Genomic DNA, 16,666 nt, shown 5'->3' on the forward strand with positions numbered 1-16,666 from the left:
TGTGAAGCATTTGTCTATAGACAGTACTCAACAAATATTTGCTGTTATTATTAGGATCAACAATGTGAAGGAAATTAAACCATATGGTCACTGTTTGGTTTGTCCTTTTAACCTGTTCAGCTGAACGCTGATCCGAAGATGCTTGATAGCATCCCAACGCATAACAACGAGGTAGACGGTAGTTACGGTTCACTGCACCAAAATTTAATCAAAGAAATCATAGGGAAAGAAAACAAAAATTGTAAATCTTCCGTTCTCTGCTAAGAATTTCACTGGGCTTGGCTTTCTTTTTCTAAAGGGCAAGGGAACACCCACACGATGTCAGACCGCATGAGTTACAGAATGTCTGGTCCCACTTTCAAAGGCTCGCTCCTTTCTCTTGCACCACTGGTGAGGTCAAAATGGGCACCTTCCTGAAAGCTGAGAGTGTCATTTCTGAATAAGGTCCAAAAGAGAACGGCATCCCGTGGAAATCCAAGGCAAGAAATCACCAAGGGTGGTACTTGACGGCAAATCACACCAGAGCGCTGCTTGGGGGGCCAAGCGTCACCTTCACACCTTTGATTTTTCCGTGTCCTCAAGATTCCAAAGTTTGAAAGCAACTGCTCAAGGGGGAGGAGGAGGGAGAGGGAAGGACAACCTAGGTGAATTTACCTCTATCCTAAGGTCTAAGATACCACGGCATGTGTTATTATTGTCTGAAGCCGGTCAGAGGAAAAAAGGCAAGTGGGGGGCTAACCCAGCCGGTGGAGGAGAGGCTCTGGCTTTGTCACCTCAGGAGGAGGGCGCAGGTCAACTGTGGACAAATACACACAGACCCACACACTCCCATCGACGGCCGTGTGGGGCTAGAGCAGAGGCTGGTGGAGCTCTCAGCGCCTGGGCTCCCCGGCCCCTGCTGGAAAAGAATGAGCTGGGTAAGGAACGGTTAACGAGGAGTGTGCCGTGCTCACTGCGCGCAGTACAACAAAGAGCTGGCAGCTCCCGAGGGAAAAGGGCTGGTGCGGCTGCCGTTCAAACTTGTCAGTCAGCTCTCGCCAGCAGCCTCCGGGTCTGCCTCCCCGGCACACTCTCATTACATGTGTCTGTCTGGCCTGCTCTGTCCGTCTGCTCGGAGCCGCTCCCGCCGCGCCGGGGTTTCTGCCTTCCTCCACGGGGCGCAGGGCTTCTCTGCCACCCCGCGCCTCTCCCCAGGTGGCTCCTGCTGTATGGTAGCTGTGGACTGCCCGCACCGTCTGCCTGCCCGTGACTTCTAGAATGGAAGAAGCCGAGCTGGTGAAGGAAAGACTTCAGGCCATCACAGTAAGTCTGCGTCCCGCTCTCACGGGTGGAGGGGGTCGCTTAGAGGAGCGACAGACACGGGCCGGGTGGAAACACAGAACTGTCACCCTTCATGGTCGCGGCTCTGGCGCTCTCTTCCCCCCCCGCCCCCTCCCCCCGTGACCCTCTGTCATTCTCGGGCTTCGGAACCTGAGGGCAGGGCAGAGTTCTTCATTTTCGCAAAAAAAAAAAAAAAAAAAAAAAAGAAAGAAAGAAAAAAGAAAAGAAAAAAAAAAAACTGCGCCGGCGTTTTAAAGAGCAGTCAGAAGCGTGGAAGGCAGTTCTGTTCACTGCCGTTCACCTTCTCAGTGCCTTAACAAGGCAGTTTCTCCTTCAACGGGTATTTGCCAGACCGGAGAGTAAAAAGCAGATCCTCAACTTAGAGACTTTTTAAAACAATGAATACACCCAAAGTGAAACTCCTTTACAAGGGGGAGAGAGAAAGCATAAAACCAACCACTTGAAACTTTTTATTGGCAGTGTGGTAGTATGTTCCAGAGAGCCTAAAAGCACTAAAATGAATGTCGTTTTACTTAAACTCAGTATTTAACAAGAGGAAAGTAGGTAAAAGCACGTATCAGATTAATTCTTAGATATCAGTTTTCAGCAGAGTCACAAACTGAGTAAGATCCTGATAAAGGAATGCAATGCGTGCAATGCAGGGGATTTGGAAAATAGCTCGTTAATACCGGGAAAGAAAATACTGCATTTTTTTATGTTTGTTCTGGGAAAGAATTGAAGCAAGAAATAAACTACTTTCCTTAAGTGATCCAGCTTTTTTTTTTTTTTTAATTTTCTAAAATCCTGTATTTGGCAGTAACCTGGAAATCTGTGACACAGTCATTTATGATTAGCTATAAGTTGTGATATAATTTTCTAAAAACTTGGAAATCCACATCCCAATTTCTCAGCATTTTCTGCCACTGAAATTAGCAGTCAGGAAGAAATGAGTACTTTTTAAAAACTGATGCTAAATCAGGGTGGGTAGGAAGATATTATTCTCTGCTCTTCCAGTTCCCGTAGCATAAATAATAATGCTAATCCAAATTTAGAATTTTTATTAAATGGTTACAATGTCTTAGTTCCACCCAAAAAGGATTCAAGAAGTTGAAACATTTCCTCAGCCAATAGTAAGGAACCAGAAGTCCAGACGTCCACCAATACCATTGGCACTTTTCCACAAGACAATGCTTTTGAAATGTCTAACTTCTAATTAGTACATTTCCCTTTCTTCAGAAAACTTCGCTTTGGAACTATTGTTTGTTTTGTTTAGTTCTGTTCTTTTTTTTTTTTTTTTTTTTTTTTTTTGTCTTTAAACTCAGCCACCGTTTCAGCTGTCAGGCTTTAAGGGACAGGAACCCGGCTCTGCTCTGTTGTTTTTGGCATGGGCTCTTTGCATTACAGCTGTTGTCTAAAGGTTACTTTATTACATTGTGTGAGTTGTGTGGGCACAAGCTCAGCCTTTGCTTCTGCCTCCTGATTTACGAAACTCTATCATGTAGCTGGGGAAACACACACCAAGCCCATTGTTCCCCATTTTCCTTCTTGAATTGTAGCACAGCCTTACTGAAGCCCTCGTTACCTCCAGTGCACCTTAGAACTCCTACTGAAGCAGCACATGGTCTGAAGCTATGACTGCCTGCGGTTATTCCGGAAGATTAGGAATTTGCACTGAGGGTTCCAAATGCAAATAGAGGTAGAACAAGGGGTATCTCGCCCTCCAAGCAGGCAAGAGAGTAAGTAGGTTCCTGAATATACCGGTGTGTGCTTTTTCTGATTAACACACACAGACACCCCTACTTTTGAATTATTCCATTAGCCTGAACATATCCCATTAGAAGGAATTAAGCAAATCTCCAAAGATCACAAAGTAATTCTACCTTGGAAGTAATATGCTTATATGAAGGTTACAGGGGGAAAAATCGGGAGAAAAGTTTATGGGAATAAATTCATACTAGCCTCCACCTCACCAGGCAAAGCCCAGTCCCATTTGTCACAACCTAGAGGGGAAAATGGAGCAGTGGTGTGTCCATGGAAACAACACATCCACTCATCTCCTGCTAGACACCCTGGGAGATGCCAGCTTTCTCCACCCTTGCTTTACCAGGAAGCCACCTCAGCACTGCCCCATCCCCCCTGGGAAAATGAAAACATACGGTATCCAGAGAATTCGCTGGGACTGTTTCACTCTGGGAAGTACTTAAAATCTTCAAAATCTCTGACCTAAACTAAAACTCAGACACAATCTTCTCATTTTAACTGTTTTCCTCCTATTTCCTTTCACTGAAACAATGTTTGTGTTACTTCAGGAGCAAAATCATATGCCTTTTTCAAGGTACCCAAACCCAGCCACTCACAGACTTTGTTAGGGAAAGAAAAAACAAAACAAAACAAAAACCCTTTCTATACTCAGATCTATTTGATTTTTATATTAAAATTTGTTCCTCCATTTCCTCACTGTGAAATGAGATGATGTGCACTGTCGTCTTTATCCCACCTGGTTTTGAGTGTCCAAGCAGTCATTATTTCCACTGCAAAGAGCTAAAAAAACAAATGTCTCTGCCTATAACTTGACAGAACCAAGTGCCCATCCTCTTGTTCCTCTAAAAAAAAAAAAAAAAAAAATTAAGCACGGTAAGTAGATGGAATGTGGCATTTGGGCTCTCAGATTGAAAATTAATACTGTAATTGTGTCATTCATTTCTCCTATCAGTAAACTGAATTTTAGATTGTCAGAAATCTTCTCGAAGACTCAAAGAGAATAAAGAAAAAAATTATGAAACGATTGTTTAAAAACCAGTAAATCAGTTTGGGTACACCAAATATGGGTTCTATTTTATTCACATACTCTCACGTTCTTCCTTCATTACTTTGTCCATGTACTAACTCTTCCTTCACTGAATTAATCGTCAAAGTATCTCTTAGGCAAAGAGTTCAGTTTTCAGCTGTAACTCAAAAACAGGACTGCTTCAAACTGATTAGACGAAAAGTCTCTTGAGGCTCTTTTCGAGTTAGTACATATTTTAACAAATAGCCGGTTTTTATACAAAAGAAGAGCTACTGACGTAGACTAGTAATTTGAATTTCACTTTTAATATTACTAGGATAGATAGCACTAATATTTCCAGCATTCCACAGGAAGAGTGTGATGAAGGACTGACAGTTATCCCGACAGAACTCTCTGGAAGGAAACTTGGCCCACAGTAAAACCAGTGAAAAGACCCAGATGAATTCCCCCCAGAAACAGAAAGATCCCCTGAGGATTAGTAATATTCCATATGCTCTTGACATCCTCCTCCCCGAGGACCACGTTATCTTATCTCCATTCCCTCTATGACCTTAGAAAATACAGTTCCTAAATAACATGGGGACACTCGGACTGGAAAACTCCTAGACCTTAAACTGGCTAGAGATCATAAAAGTAGCACTTTTGGAGGGCTGACCCCAGAAGAATTCTGAGAACGAGAATCAATTTTTCAGAGAACAGACCCAGCTGGCGAGTAAAGAGATAAGAATAAAGTGAACGTTTTTATTCTCATCAAGGTTTACCTTTACTTGTTAGGAATGTGAGCTATGAACTCATTCCTTCATTCCTTTGTTCAATTAATGGTGACTGAGCACCTACTGTGCGCCAGGCCTCATGTTGTTAAATGAAAGGAAGTGAAATAAGGGAAGTCAGGAGTGGGGTGGGAGTGGGCTATGGATCACAGTGGCGTTGGCCGGATGGGCCTCATAGAGAGGGTGACATTGAAGCATAGATGTGAAGGAGGTGAGCTCTGAGACAATAGTACTAATCACAACAACAAGCACCTGCCTAGGACTGACTCCATTTGGAAGGGAGCCATGTAAAGTCCTGACACTGGAATTTGAGCAACAGAGCCAGATTTGCCAGCCAAAGCTGCTCGTGACGCAAAATAATAAGGAGCTCTCACATTTCCCCAGATTCACTCCCTATTTCTTTCCACTCCCAAAGAATTTTTTCAGACTTGTAAACATTGCAATTTGGGAGGCAGAAAATTCTTTGCATAAAACAGAAATCCACCCAATACGAAGGCCAATATTAAAACAAGAACAAACACACATAAGTTCTAGTTATTTCTTTAGCATGTGTGGCCTGTCACCGGACACCGCACCTCATCCCGTTCCCTTTTTGTCCATATCTGGGATCTTCTAGAAGTTATTAAGACAGTTTAGGGCCTCAAAGCAGGACCTGCTATATAATTTACGGGGCCAGTATACAAGGAAAATGTGGGGACCCTTGTTCAAAAAGCATTCAAAATATCAACGCAGCAATAGCACAGCATTAAATGAAATGCTGGGCCCTTCTCAGAGTGGTACAAAGTATATCTTCACAGGTCACTTGCCCAAGATACCAGCCCTATTTCTATGTCCTGGGCCCGCCATATACATTTCTCCCCCGTTCATTCTGCCAGTACAGATGAGAGAGTGAAAAACGAGAACAAGCAGCCTGGAACTTTCCTAAAGGTATGCCCTCACGTGCGTTTGGATCATTGAATCTTTTAGAGTTCTGAGAACTTCTTAAAATAATAATGGCTAAAAGAACACATAAGGCACCATTGTTCCGAAGTACCTCATGGTTCAGACAAAGTTACAGGAAGACCTTCTAATGTGTCCTGGGCATCTAAAGGTATTCACATAACAATGGTCCATGGAGACCCAGGAATCTCCTAAATAAAGAGGTCCTGTGCTAGGATATTCAAACAATCAAGCCTCTGCACAATTTTCCACAGTGCCATACTGAGATTGCATGTTTCTTCCAGAGAGGGAAAGGTTTCTTCAAACAAAATGTGCTGTACCAAGCTTTTTTGCCAAACATAATAGCCCACCCACAAAGGAGAGCATGTGATGAGGTATAATAATTTTGATAGTTATTAAGGAAACTGCTTTTTGATAACAGGGCGAGGTTTTTCCAGTGTGCTACGGAATGATAATGCTACTTTGCAAAGACCTCTCCTGACAAGGATCCCCAGGAACCTTCTGAATAGTACCGATGGTTAAAAAACAAAAGCTGCTTCTTTACAAAATTCTGACTGAAATAAATCAGAGTCTAAGCTCTGAAGTCTAACTAAACGATAAACAAGTGTAGCAGAGCTCGGGCTAAGACTCAAACAGGGCGAACGCTGCCTCATCTCATCTCAAACTGCCTAGCTTCTCCTAAAATACAATACAAATGTTGTAACTGATTTCAAAGACAGGGATGTCACCTGGGGAAGAGACTCCCTGAGAACTGACTGCCTCCACAAGTTCCCTCACCAGGAAGCCTGTGGGATGTCCACCTTCCTGAGAGACCATAGGAGCAGTTTGAGTGAGATCTGTACTTATGTTTTTTTTCCCTATAACCTACCCCAGCGACTGAGTGGATTCAGTCAAGCCCTTGGAGACATGGAACCAGGTTCTTCTCTGAAGCTCTGAATGGAGCTCAAAACCGGTTCCTGTCCTAAGCACCAAGTTTTCCATGTGTAATTGCGTCTGTGATTGACCTAGGGGTGCAATGTATTCAGATGAGCTACGACTGTTGCTCAAAATCTTCCTATGCACGCGGGGCCAGAACATAAAGGATGTCTCTTAAGTGAAAGAATTCCAAGGTTAATAATGATAATAACAGCACCTGCTGTCACAAGACACTTCGGCTTTAAAATATACATAGCTAAAATATATAAAACTTTCACATCCATTGCTCTTTTGTCCAAATATCCTATGAGTATTTGCAAAAGCAGATGTTACCATCCCCATTTTGTGGGCGGAAAACCAAACACCATGAAAAGTTAAGGGATTAGTTAAATAGCACAACGTGAGTCAGTTCTTCTGCTTGTCAGACTCTCTGACCACAACATCACAATAAATTCTAAGAAACACCAAAACCACAAACCTCACCCCATTTAGAACTTCCTCTGTGGTTCACTCTTAATAGAGTTTGAAGTGGAGCAAAGAGAAGAATCTACGGAGGTTCTGCTTCACTTAACCACATTTTCTAACCCAAACCAGCCCTTCAGCCCTCACGGTCTCCTCTGCTTTCCCCAGTCCACGAGGAGTAGAGGTGGCAAAATAGAGAATGTGATGCCATTTCAAAAGCACTTGTAATTGCTTCAACAGGGCTGGGACGGCATCATTTCCCAGAGTATCCCATACTCTAACTCTTTGTGACCTTCGTCCCATCCCAGTTCCATGACATGGTCTCTTCCTTCCAGCCAGGATCTCTTAAGGCAGGGACATCACTGCATCTCACACAGCTCCCCAGCACTGAGCTCAACACAGACACACACACACGCACACACACACACACGCACATACACACAAACCATCATGAATGAGTAAATGAATGAATGCCATCAAGCTGAAGATTTTTTTTACTGAAGACAACCACCAAGTTTACCATCATCCCTTGATTATTTGGGGGTTTATTTTGTGTTTATTCTTTGTCATTGTTTTGTTTTGTTGCTATTCATTAGAATAAACAGGAGAGGACAGACAGAGGAATAAACAAGTAGCACACAAACTGAGTTTTATTTCGGGATGTGTCAGAATTTGTTGTCAGGCTACGAAAGAAGACTAAAGTTACTGGATAAATGAGGTTTAGAAAATGTGTGGTTTTTCATTCAGCCCATAAGCAGTAGTGATAACCACATCCAATTCCCACGGATAACTTAGGAATGAGGGCGTTTCAGAACTAGAATGCAGAAATAATCATAGAACCAGGATAAAACCTAGAGATTTCCCATTCTAACAGAAGAAAACTTAGAGAATGTCCATATTCCCATCCTCGCTATGCCGTGCTCCAAAGATGCGCACCCAGCTTCTCCTCGAATCCTTCCAACATCAGGCATATCAATACCTCACCCAGTACCCCCTTCCATTTGAGACCAGCCCTCGGTGTTGAGCTCAGAATCTAGTTTCCTTAACATCCCACCCATTCATCACAACACCAGCCACTGAAGCCATATGGCTTCATTCTCTTGATTTCAGTCATTGCTTCTATCAGAGGCTCATTCTAGACACTCTTTGAAATGTCAGTGTCACTCTTAAAATTTGGTGCTCAGAGTTGAACAGAACATTCTGACCCATACAGAGTTCTTAGTTCTATAACGTCACTTGTTTGGGGAACTGTATTTCTACTGACAGGTTTGAGAAGTGATAAGGGGTGGTATAAAAAAGCATCATCTTTAGAGTTATAGAAATTTAGGTTCAATACCAATTCCAACACTGGACCAACCCTACCATTTGGGGAAATTAATAAACTCTCTAGTCCTCAGCTTCAGTGTCTGTAAAGTTAAGAATAAGCATTAACTTGAAAGTTCAGTAGCCAGATACACAATGAATGTACAAAAATCAATAGCTTTCCGAAAAACAGTAGTCAGAAAATGTAATACGAAAACATCCCATTCCTAATAGCTACAAAAAAAAAAAAAACTGTTGAAAGCTGAAAATAATCCTACTTAAGGAATGTGCAAGATTTATAGGAAAAAAACTTCTATACTTTTATACCTACTAAGGTAGGGAAATGTGCAGAATTTATGTAATGAAACTACTAAGCAATATATGTGTTTGGAGAGGCACACCATTCCTCAAGGTGAAGCTCGAATACAAAAAAGCTGTCATATTTTTCCAAATTCATTTTATGTGTAATGCAATTCCAATCAAAATCCTCAAAGGAGGCATTCTTGTTCACTGCTGGTTGCAGCATGAAATTGCTAAACAGGACAGTTTGGCAATTGGTAAAAGAAAACTTAAAAATAGTTTTATCGTTTGACCTTGAATTTCATCAACGAGGAACTTATACTAAAGAAAAACAAGAGATGCACTCAAAAATGGATTCCTAAGATGTTCACGACATAGCAAAGTCATTTCTTACACTACAAAAGTAGAAGCGAACTCAATGTCTAAAAATAGGAATTTAGCTGAGTAAATATAGTGCATATATGTACGTGTGTGTATACATATATAGTATAATATATGTGTGTATATTATATATAATGGAATAACATGAAGCCATTAAAAATAATTTAGAAGACTATTTAATGATACGGCATATCACCGCATTCATGATATATTAAAAATAAGTCAGATTACTAAATATGTAAAAAACACCTCCAATTTTATATGAGCCATAGTCTATCATGCAGAAATAAATCATATACAACAGTATTGAACTCTGATTATCTCTGGATAGTGATAATTAGTATTAGGAATGACTCTTAAAATTCTATCAGGACATGTGGGGGGGTCGTTTGGTTGGTTGGTTGGTTGGCTTTTTTGGTTTGGTGGGGAGCAAGGTGGATAAGGAGTTGGTTGCATTTTCAATTTCGTTTCTATAGGAATTTAACAAAATAACTCCAAAGTCCAAGTGGAAAAAAAGCTACTACTAATTAAGACATTTTAGACAAATCAATAAAGTTTGAAAACTTGATCAATAAAATATTAATTTACATCATCAACACATTATCTAAACTGTGTAATATTAGTACAAAAGCCAACTATGCAGGTAACACGGAACCACACCCTAATGTACATTAAAATCAGCAAATGATAAAAGTCAGTAAATGATAAAATTAATAAATTTTTTTAAAGTCAGTCAAGAGAAAGAATCATTTGATAAAGCTTCAGATCAGCCAAAAATTTAGAAAAAAAATAATAGATCCTTAGCAGTTACCATAAACCGAATCAATTCAGCTAGATTAAAGAGGCTTTTTTAAAAGAATCTTTGGGAAACTAGAAGAAAATAGGGATGAATAATTACTGTATCTCAGATGATAAAGATTTTAAAAACATAAAGGTAATAGAGAAAAAAACACTTGCAGTACTTCTTTTTTTTTAAAGATTTTATTTATTTATTTGTCAGAGAGAGAGAGAGAAAGAGTGCACAAGCAGGGGGAGCTGCAGGCAGAGGGGGAAGCAGACTCCCCACTGGGCAGGAAGCCTGATGTGGGACTCGATCCCAGGACCTTGGGATCATGACCTGAGCCCAAGGTAGATGCTTAACCAACTGAGCCACCCAGGTGTCCCAACATTCAATACTTCTAAAAACACCAGAAGTAAAATTTAAAGGCAAATAAGAAAAGTATTTGCAATTACTATAACAAGCAAAAGGTTACTATCCCTAATTCAAAGAGCTCTTACACATTAATAAGTAAATAATTAATAGGTTTTACAGAAAAATGGGTAGACATCAGAAACAGGCAATTTAAAAAATAATTGATACAGATAGCCAAGAAAATTAGGAATAATATTTGACCACACTAATCTCAGAAATCTCAATAAGACATCAAAATGAGATACTATTTGCCCTATTCAGATTGTTAAAGGATCTTTTACTTGCAATATTAAAAATTAGTAAGGGTGAGGCGACAGACACTGTTATGTAGAAATATAAGTTAAAACAACTTTTCATTGAAGGCTTTTTAACAATCTGTATTAAGAATTTTTAAAACATCCCTACCCTTAGGTAACTAACTTCTAGGGACTGATCTTGAGGAAATAACCAGAGAGAAGTGGTCCAAAATTTTCATACAAAGAACTTCATCACACAACTACTTATAGAAGCAAAAGATTCAAAATAGCCTCAGGAGCAATTAAAAAAAGGAGACTGATTAAGCAAATTATGATATTCTGAATAAAAGTTAATATTTTTAATAATAAAATTTAGTAACATGAGAAACACTCATGACACAGTATTAAGTGCAAAAGCTGGAATACGAACTGCGCACGGGCCCCCTCGTGTGGTTTGCACGTGTGTTTGTGTAAGGGTGCACATCTGTGGTTTGGGTATATTGAAGAAAAAATGGGATAAAATGCACCAAAATGTGGCCGGTAGTTAATTCTAAAGCTGTGGGAGTATGAGGGATTTTTATATTTTTCTTTAAAGTTGTCTGGATTTTTTTAATCTTCTACAATTAACATATTCTACAAAGTTCCATAGTTTACGTTTATTAAGAATAAAATTAATCATTAATTGGGGTCCAACGTTCTTAATAGACAAGATATTTCGATATCTTGATTTGGTCATCTTTGATTTCATTGACTCCTAAAACTAGCTGACCTGGAGCAGTTTCTAACAATAAATCTTCCAGCACACCCTACTTCACCCTCAAAATTCTGAGCCAGAAAGCTACCACGATATGGTTTATTGGGTTTAATTTTAGTGTTCTCTCTTCTTACGGGGCATTGGTTTGTTTTTTTTTTTTTTAATGTTAAGACAATCACTTTCAACTAAATTTTTTTTCTGTTTGAATTTATACAAATTTCTGAAAGAATAAAATAAGAAACTTTGTCCAAAGCCATGCTAAAACCAAGGTATATTGAATTTCCATGATCTAGATATCTTCACTTCTCAATTTCTTCACCTACCTAATGGGAATAAATGGATCCCCACTTCAAAGAAATATGGGGGAAGATTAAATAAATTGATACATCTAAGTGCTTTAAGTAGTTCGGGACTCACAAAAACTTATCGGTAAATGTTAGCTATTGTTGCAACCACCATAACCTTCATCATCTGCTGATCTAGAAAAATGAAGCAGAAGAAAATAAAGTTAGTTTTAAATGCTTCATTTTTAATAATCGAATGTTATCTCTCCGACATTGCTTGTCTAAATACAACATTGTTTAATAATTCATTCTACGACTTTGCTAGGGATTAACCAGTAAGTTCACCAGTCTTTAAATATTTATAGTTCCCCTTTGTCCCTCTTCCAAAAATTGGGGCATTTGCTACTGTCAGTCTTCAGACACCTCTTCTCCCAAGATTCCAAGGTTACTCGACAATAATTTTGTTATGTTGGGGCACCTGAGTGGCTCAGTCGGTTGAGCATCAGACTCTTGATTTCGGGTCAGATCATGATCACAGGGTTGTGAGATCAAGCTCCACATGGGGCTCTGTGCTGGGTGTGGAACTTGCTTGAGATTCTCTCTCTTCCTCTGCCTCTCTCTGCTCACTCTCCCTCTAATAATAATAATAATAATAATAATAATTTTGTCATGTCTATAAATTTTTCTACTCCCTGAAATGAAACCCGTCAGAGTCTAAGCGGCTCTATCTTCAGTGCTCTATCTCTTCTTGTGCTTCAATTTTCCTTTAAGCTTATTTGCTCTACCCTCTCCAGGGTTAAGATTATTCTCCTTAATCAAAAATGTGGAAGCAAAATAGAAATGGAATATTTCTATTCTCATCATGTTGCTCTTATACTATGTATCTCAGCAGTAGTCCAATGACTGCCTTTACCTTTTTGCTCTCAATATAACTTAAGTGTATATAATTATTTATACACCCATGCCTTGTGTGCCCTCAGTGTTTTTCACATGCTTCTCATCTTCACATCACCCCAGATTTTGTTTACCTTTATTCACACTATTACAAATAAGTACCACTTGCTAATCTTCGTTTTTGGTTTCATGAGTTCATTGGAGAGCTCCCGGTGATACCAAACTATTTGGTTTGTTTTGCTTATAGTAGCACTCTTTTCTTCTTACCGGAGATCATTTGTAACTGTGTAGCCATGTTTCCACTTGTAAATTGCCCAAGCTTTGTGGTCTATCTTCCCTCTTGAAATGCTTGTCCCTTTTTCAAGAATTTTTTAAAGAAGCTTTGAAGAATTTTAGAAATCTAAGTTTCAATGAAATCTAGTAAACCTCTAACTATGCTCAGGATTCTTTTCTAGGAATGTTGTGTTATCACGTCCCGTTCTTTCCAGGTTACCATTATCTGCACATTACCAAGAAGTTCTGCACTGTTGGTAGTACTTAGATCCAAATAAGCAGCTTCTATTATTGTCCTTTGGAGACCTTGAGCAATGAAAATGTCAGCAAAGCTAGTCATGAAATTGTAAGATACTCGGCTTCGAGCAGAATGAATCTGAAGCCATTTGACTGATTGAATTAGCCAAATTGGTCGAGTTCTATTATAATTTCTGATTGACTGCAAAATAAAATTCCATATGGATTCCCTTCCTCTTATACTCCTTCAGTGTAGGTGCTTCATGAAGGATCTGTCTTTAGTTCTCCTTCTCTTTTCATAAATATGTCTCCTGTCACGCTCTGACCCTCTACAGACTTGCGCTATCCCTTCTAAAACTCCCACATCTCTAGCTCTGACCCCTTATCTCTCTCTCCAACCAATGTTTCAACTGCCCACCAGATAACTCTACCTGGTTGTCCCAAAGACACCTCAAACTTGGTGTGAATTCACCATCTCCCCTACCAAACTCTTTTCCTTCTCCTGAATATCTTGCGTCGTCTGGCAATTCTGCTCTACCCAGGCGTAAAGGCCTTGTACTCACATTTGACCCTTTCTTCTCCTGCATCCTTATGTCACCAGTTGCCAAGTCCCACCAACTTTAACTCTTTGATATCTCTGACATCCACACCTTCTCCTACCTCTTGCTCAAGCTCTTCTGGTCTTATGTGTGAGTCATAGCCTAACTGATGATCCCCATTCATGTGCTCCTCCTTCAACCTCTACTACACAATTAAAGCTAGACTAAACTTCTTAAAACATGGCTTTAACTCTATGAATCCTCTCCTTCTGAATACTTTTCATTGCTCTCTATCAATACATAATTAAATTCCAAACCCCTTAACCTGCCATTCAGTATTTTCTATTAAGGACTTATCCTCATCCTCTTATCCTTATTTTATTTCCCACTACTCGTATGACAAATTAGATTCCAGAATTGCTGTTCTTTACAATGTACCAATTTTCTACCTCCAGGCCTTTGCTCACATTGAGTCCTTGACTTGAAGGCCCTTTCTCCCCACCGCCCTCCTCCCCAGCAACGATCCAACATACTCACCTCAAATGCTACATCAGAGCCTCTCCCAACCACATCAGCTAGAAATAGCTGCTCCCTATCTCCCCTCAACTCTCACAGAACCTTCCCTTGTGCCTCAGGAATGTCATTTCTCACTTTATTTCTTAGACTATATAGTTACTTGGATGAATGATTTTCTTTCTTTGTGAGAGCGTAAGTTTCTTGATGAAAGTGTCTACTTCTGAATGATTTTCAAATATTGCACAACTTTTAACATCACCTTGAACACAGCGTTTGTACATAAGTAACCCAATATCGGACACATTAATCATTAAATAACTTAGGATCAATCCTGCCTTCTTTACAGATTCAGACATTCTGGAATATTAGCTCCTTGTTAATCTATAATATCTCTAAAATAGTCACACTCCCAAATTTTGTGCTCATTTTTATCAAGTACGTGATTTCAATAATACAGGATCATGGATGGTCACAATAGCTTTCTAGTTGCACAAGGTACATAAACTAATTTTCAACATAATCAAGAGGTAGCCTTTTACAGAATTGGAATTTGTGGGTGCCAACTGCTAAAATATTCTAAGTCAGGCAGCTAAAAATCTATCTAGGCAACAGTTCATTAAACATAAGTCTTTTTTAGTTGAATATTTAAAAAAGTGAACATCAGTATAAGTTATTCATAAGAGTTAACATTAATAAATATCGGACGTGCCAGGTTATAACAGGTGTCTCTAGAGATGCTGAAACTCCTGGGAAAATTTTGGGAAGCAGATGGCATTTCCCATCTATTTGTTCCATGATCATTTGGGAAGGAATGAGTGCGCTATGGTAACTTTGGGTACACTAGCAAGAGAGCTAGATATGCAACTTAAGGTTGACTTATTTATTTTGCCTTAAAAAAATGAAATTAGTGCCATCTTATTTTTCAGTAATTCTTGTAAGTCCCTATGAAATTTGGCAAAAGGAAAAAAACTTGCTGTTGAATATTCTATGAGGAAAAAGTGCTTCTATCTTTAAACAGAATCATGCCTATAACATATAAATTATCTTCTTAATTTCCTAGACTGACATAAGGAAAGCATCACATTACCTCTGAGAGACAAAACACTGGTGTTCCTTAGCAACCCTCTATAAGCCTCGTGCTGCCAAAACACTGCAGACGCCCTGCCTCTACCCACACAGCTTTCCTTCCCTTATTACTAACCCCAGGATGAAAGGAGCCCAAACTAGCTATCGACAGGGGTGGGGAAGCCTTGCTGGGTTCAGCAATGTCTCTTACACCTATGGCACTCCTCACCGGAGGCGAGAGGTGGGTGATTACACACCAACACTAAATACGGAATGAAGAATGGGCTCGCTTCTAATGAGAGGCCCCACTCTTATTGCCGGCCAGAATTGGCCACAGTTCTTCATGATAGAGAGGGCAGTGAGGGAAGTTGTAAGAAGCTGGACTAATTTCTCACTCGGAAAAATGGTGTCATGAGTTGGCTAAGAGTGTGGACGCTGAAGTTAAATGGTCTGGGTTCAAACCCTGGTTATTAGTTGTGAGAGCTCAGATTAATTAGTTAATTAGTTAGTTACACTTACATTTCCTCTCTTAAGATGAAAATTATCACAATATCTTTGTTATTATGATGATTCAATAAAATAGTGCCTATAAAATACTTCCCAAATTTTTGGCGTAATACATTTAAAATATTACTAATATTTGCTCAATTACAGCCTCTAGATAGAATGGAGAATTGACTCACAGGTTATCAGAGTTTTTGTTCTTAAAGACCAGATTTAGGGGCGCCCGGGGGGCTCAGTCGTTAAGCGTCTGCCTTTGGCTCAGGGCGTGATCCCGGATCCCTGGGATCGAGCCCCACATCAGGCTCCTCTGCTGGGAGCCTGCTTCTTCCTCTCCCACTCCCCCTGCTTGTGTTCCCCCTCTCGCTGGCTGTCTCTCTCTCTGTCAAATAAATAAATAAAATCTTTAAAAAAAAAAAAAAAAAGACCAGATTTGATCCAAAGAAGTGATACTGAAGACCACGCTCGTTGCCTAGCTAATGTTTTTGTTTTGTTTTTTTTTTCGAAATAGCTGCTTATGAAATTTACAAAGTGGGTACTGATGAAGTCATATATCCTTCTAACACACGAAGGAAAACATGACATGAAGTTGGAGAGCAATCTGTTGTTTTTCTTCAACAAATGTACCTGAACTTATACATCAAAAAAGAGTTTTTATCTTCAAAGGAGTCACATCAGGAAGCCATGCACTTATTTCAACAATGCTGCCAAGTATTTTTGGAACTCTTCCTTCTAAATTACCTTCTGAGCCTGCTTCAAATTCTTTTAGTTGTCTTCACTGGCAACAAATTGTTATACTTTGGGACTTTTCAATTTTGAAAACAGATTTAAAATCCACTCTTAGAAAAGAGATGGAGGATAATGTCACCTCTGGTCAAAAAAATAAGGAAAGAAGGGCCTTTTTGCGTAGCTTGTAAAATGCCTCAAACAATTCCAGAGAGGGACTCTCTCAAACATTACAGCTTATGGAAGCATTACCAGGATTAGTGTGCCACTTT

At 39.7% G+C, this 16,666-nt stretch overlaps 1 protein-coding gene across 1 annotated transcript in view; it reads left to right on the forward strand.

Moving 5' to 3' along the window:
* Nucleotides 1–818: 818 nt before the first annotated feature.
* PALMD (palmdelphin) overlaps nucleotides 819–16,666 on the forward strand; it is a 49,067-nt gene continuing 33,219 nt past the window's right edge. Inside the window, exon 1 of the mRNA XM_045801707.2 lies at nucleotides 819–1,302. Coding sequence (XP_045657663.2) covers nucleotides 1,258–1,302 — 45 coding nt within the window. The 5' untranslated portion in view covers nucleotides 819–1,257. The remainder of the gene's footprint in view (nucleotides 1,303–16,666) is intronic.

The sequence above is a fragment of the Ursus americanus genome, chromosome 12, assembly GCF_024610735.1.
Source record: "Ursus americanus isolate L20-20 chromosome 12, mUrsAme1.1.p, whole genome shotgun sequence".
Classification (NCBI taxonomy): Eukaryota; Metazoa; Chordata; class Mammalia; order Carnivora; family Ursidae; genus Ursus; species Ursus americanus.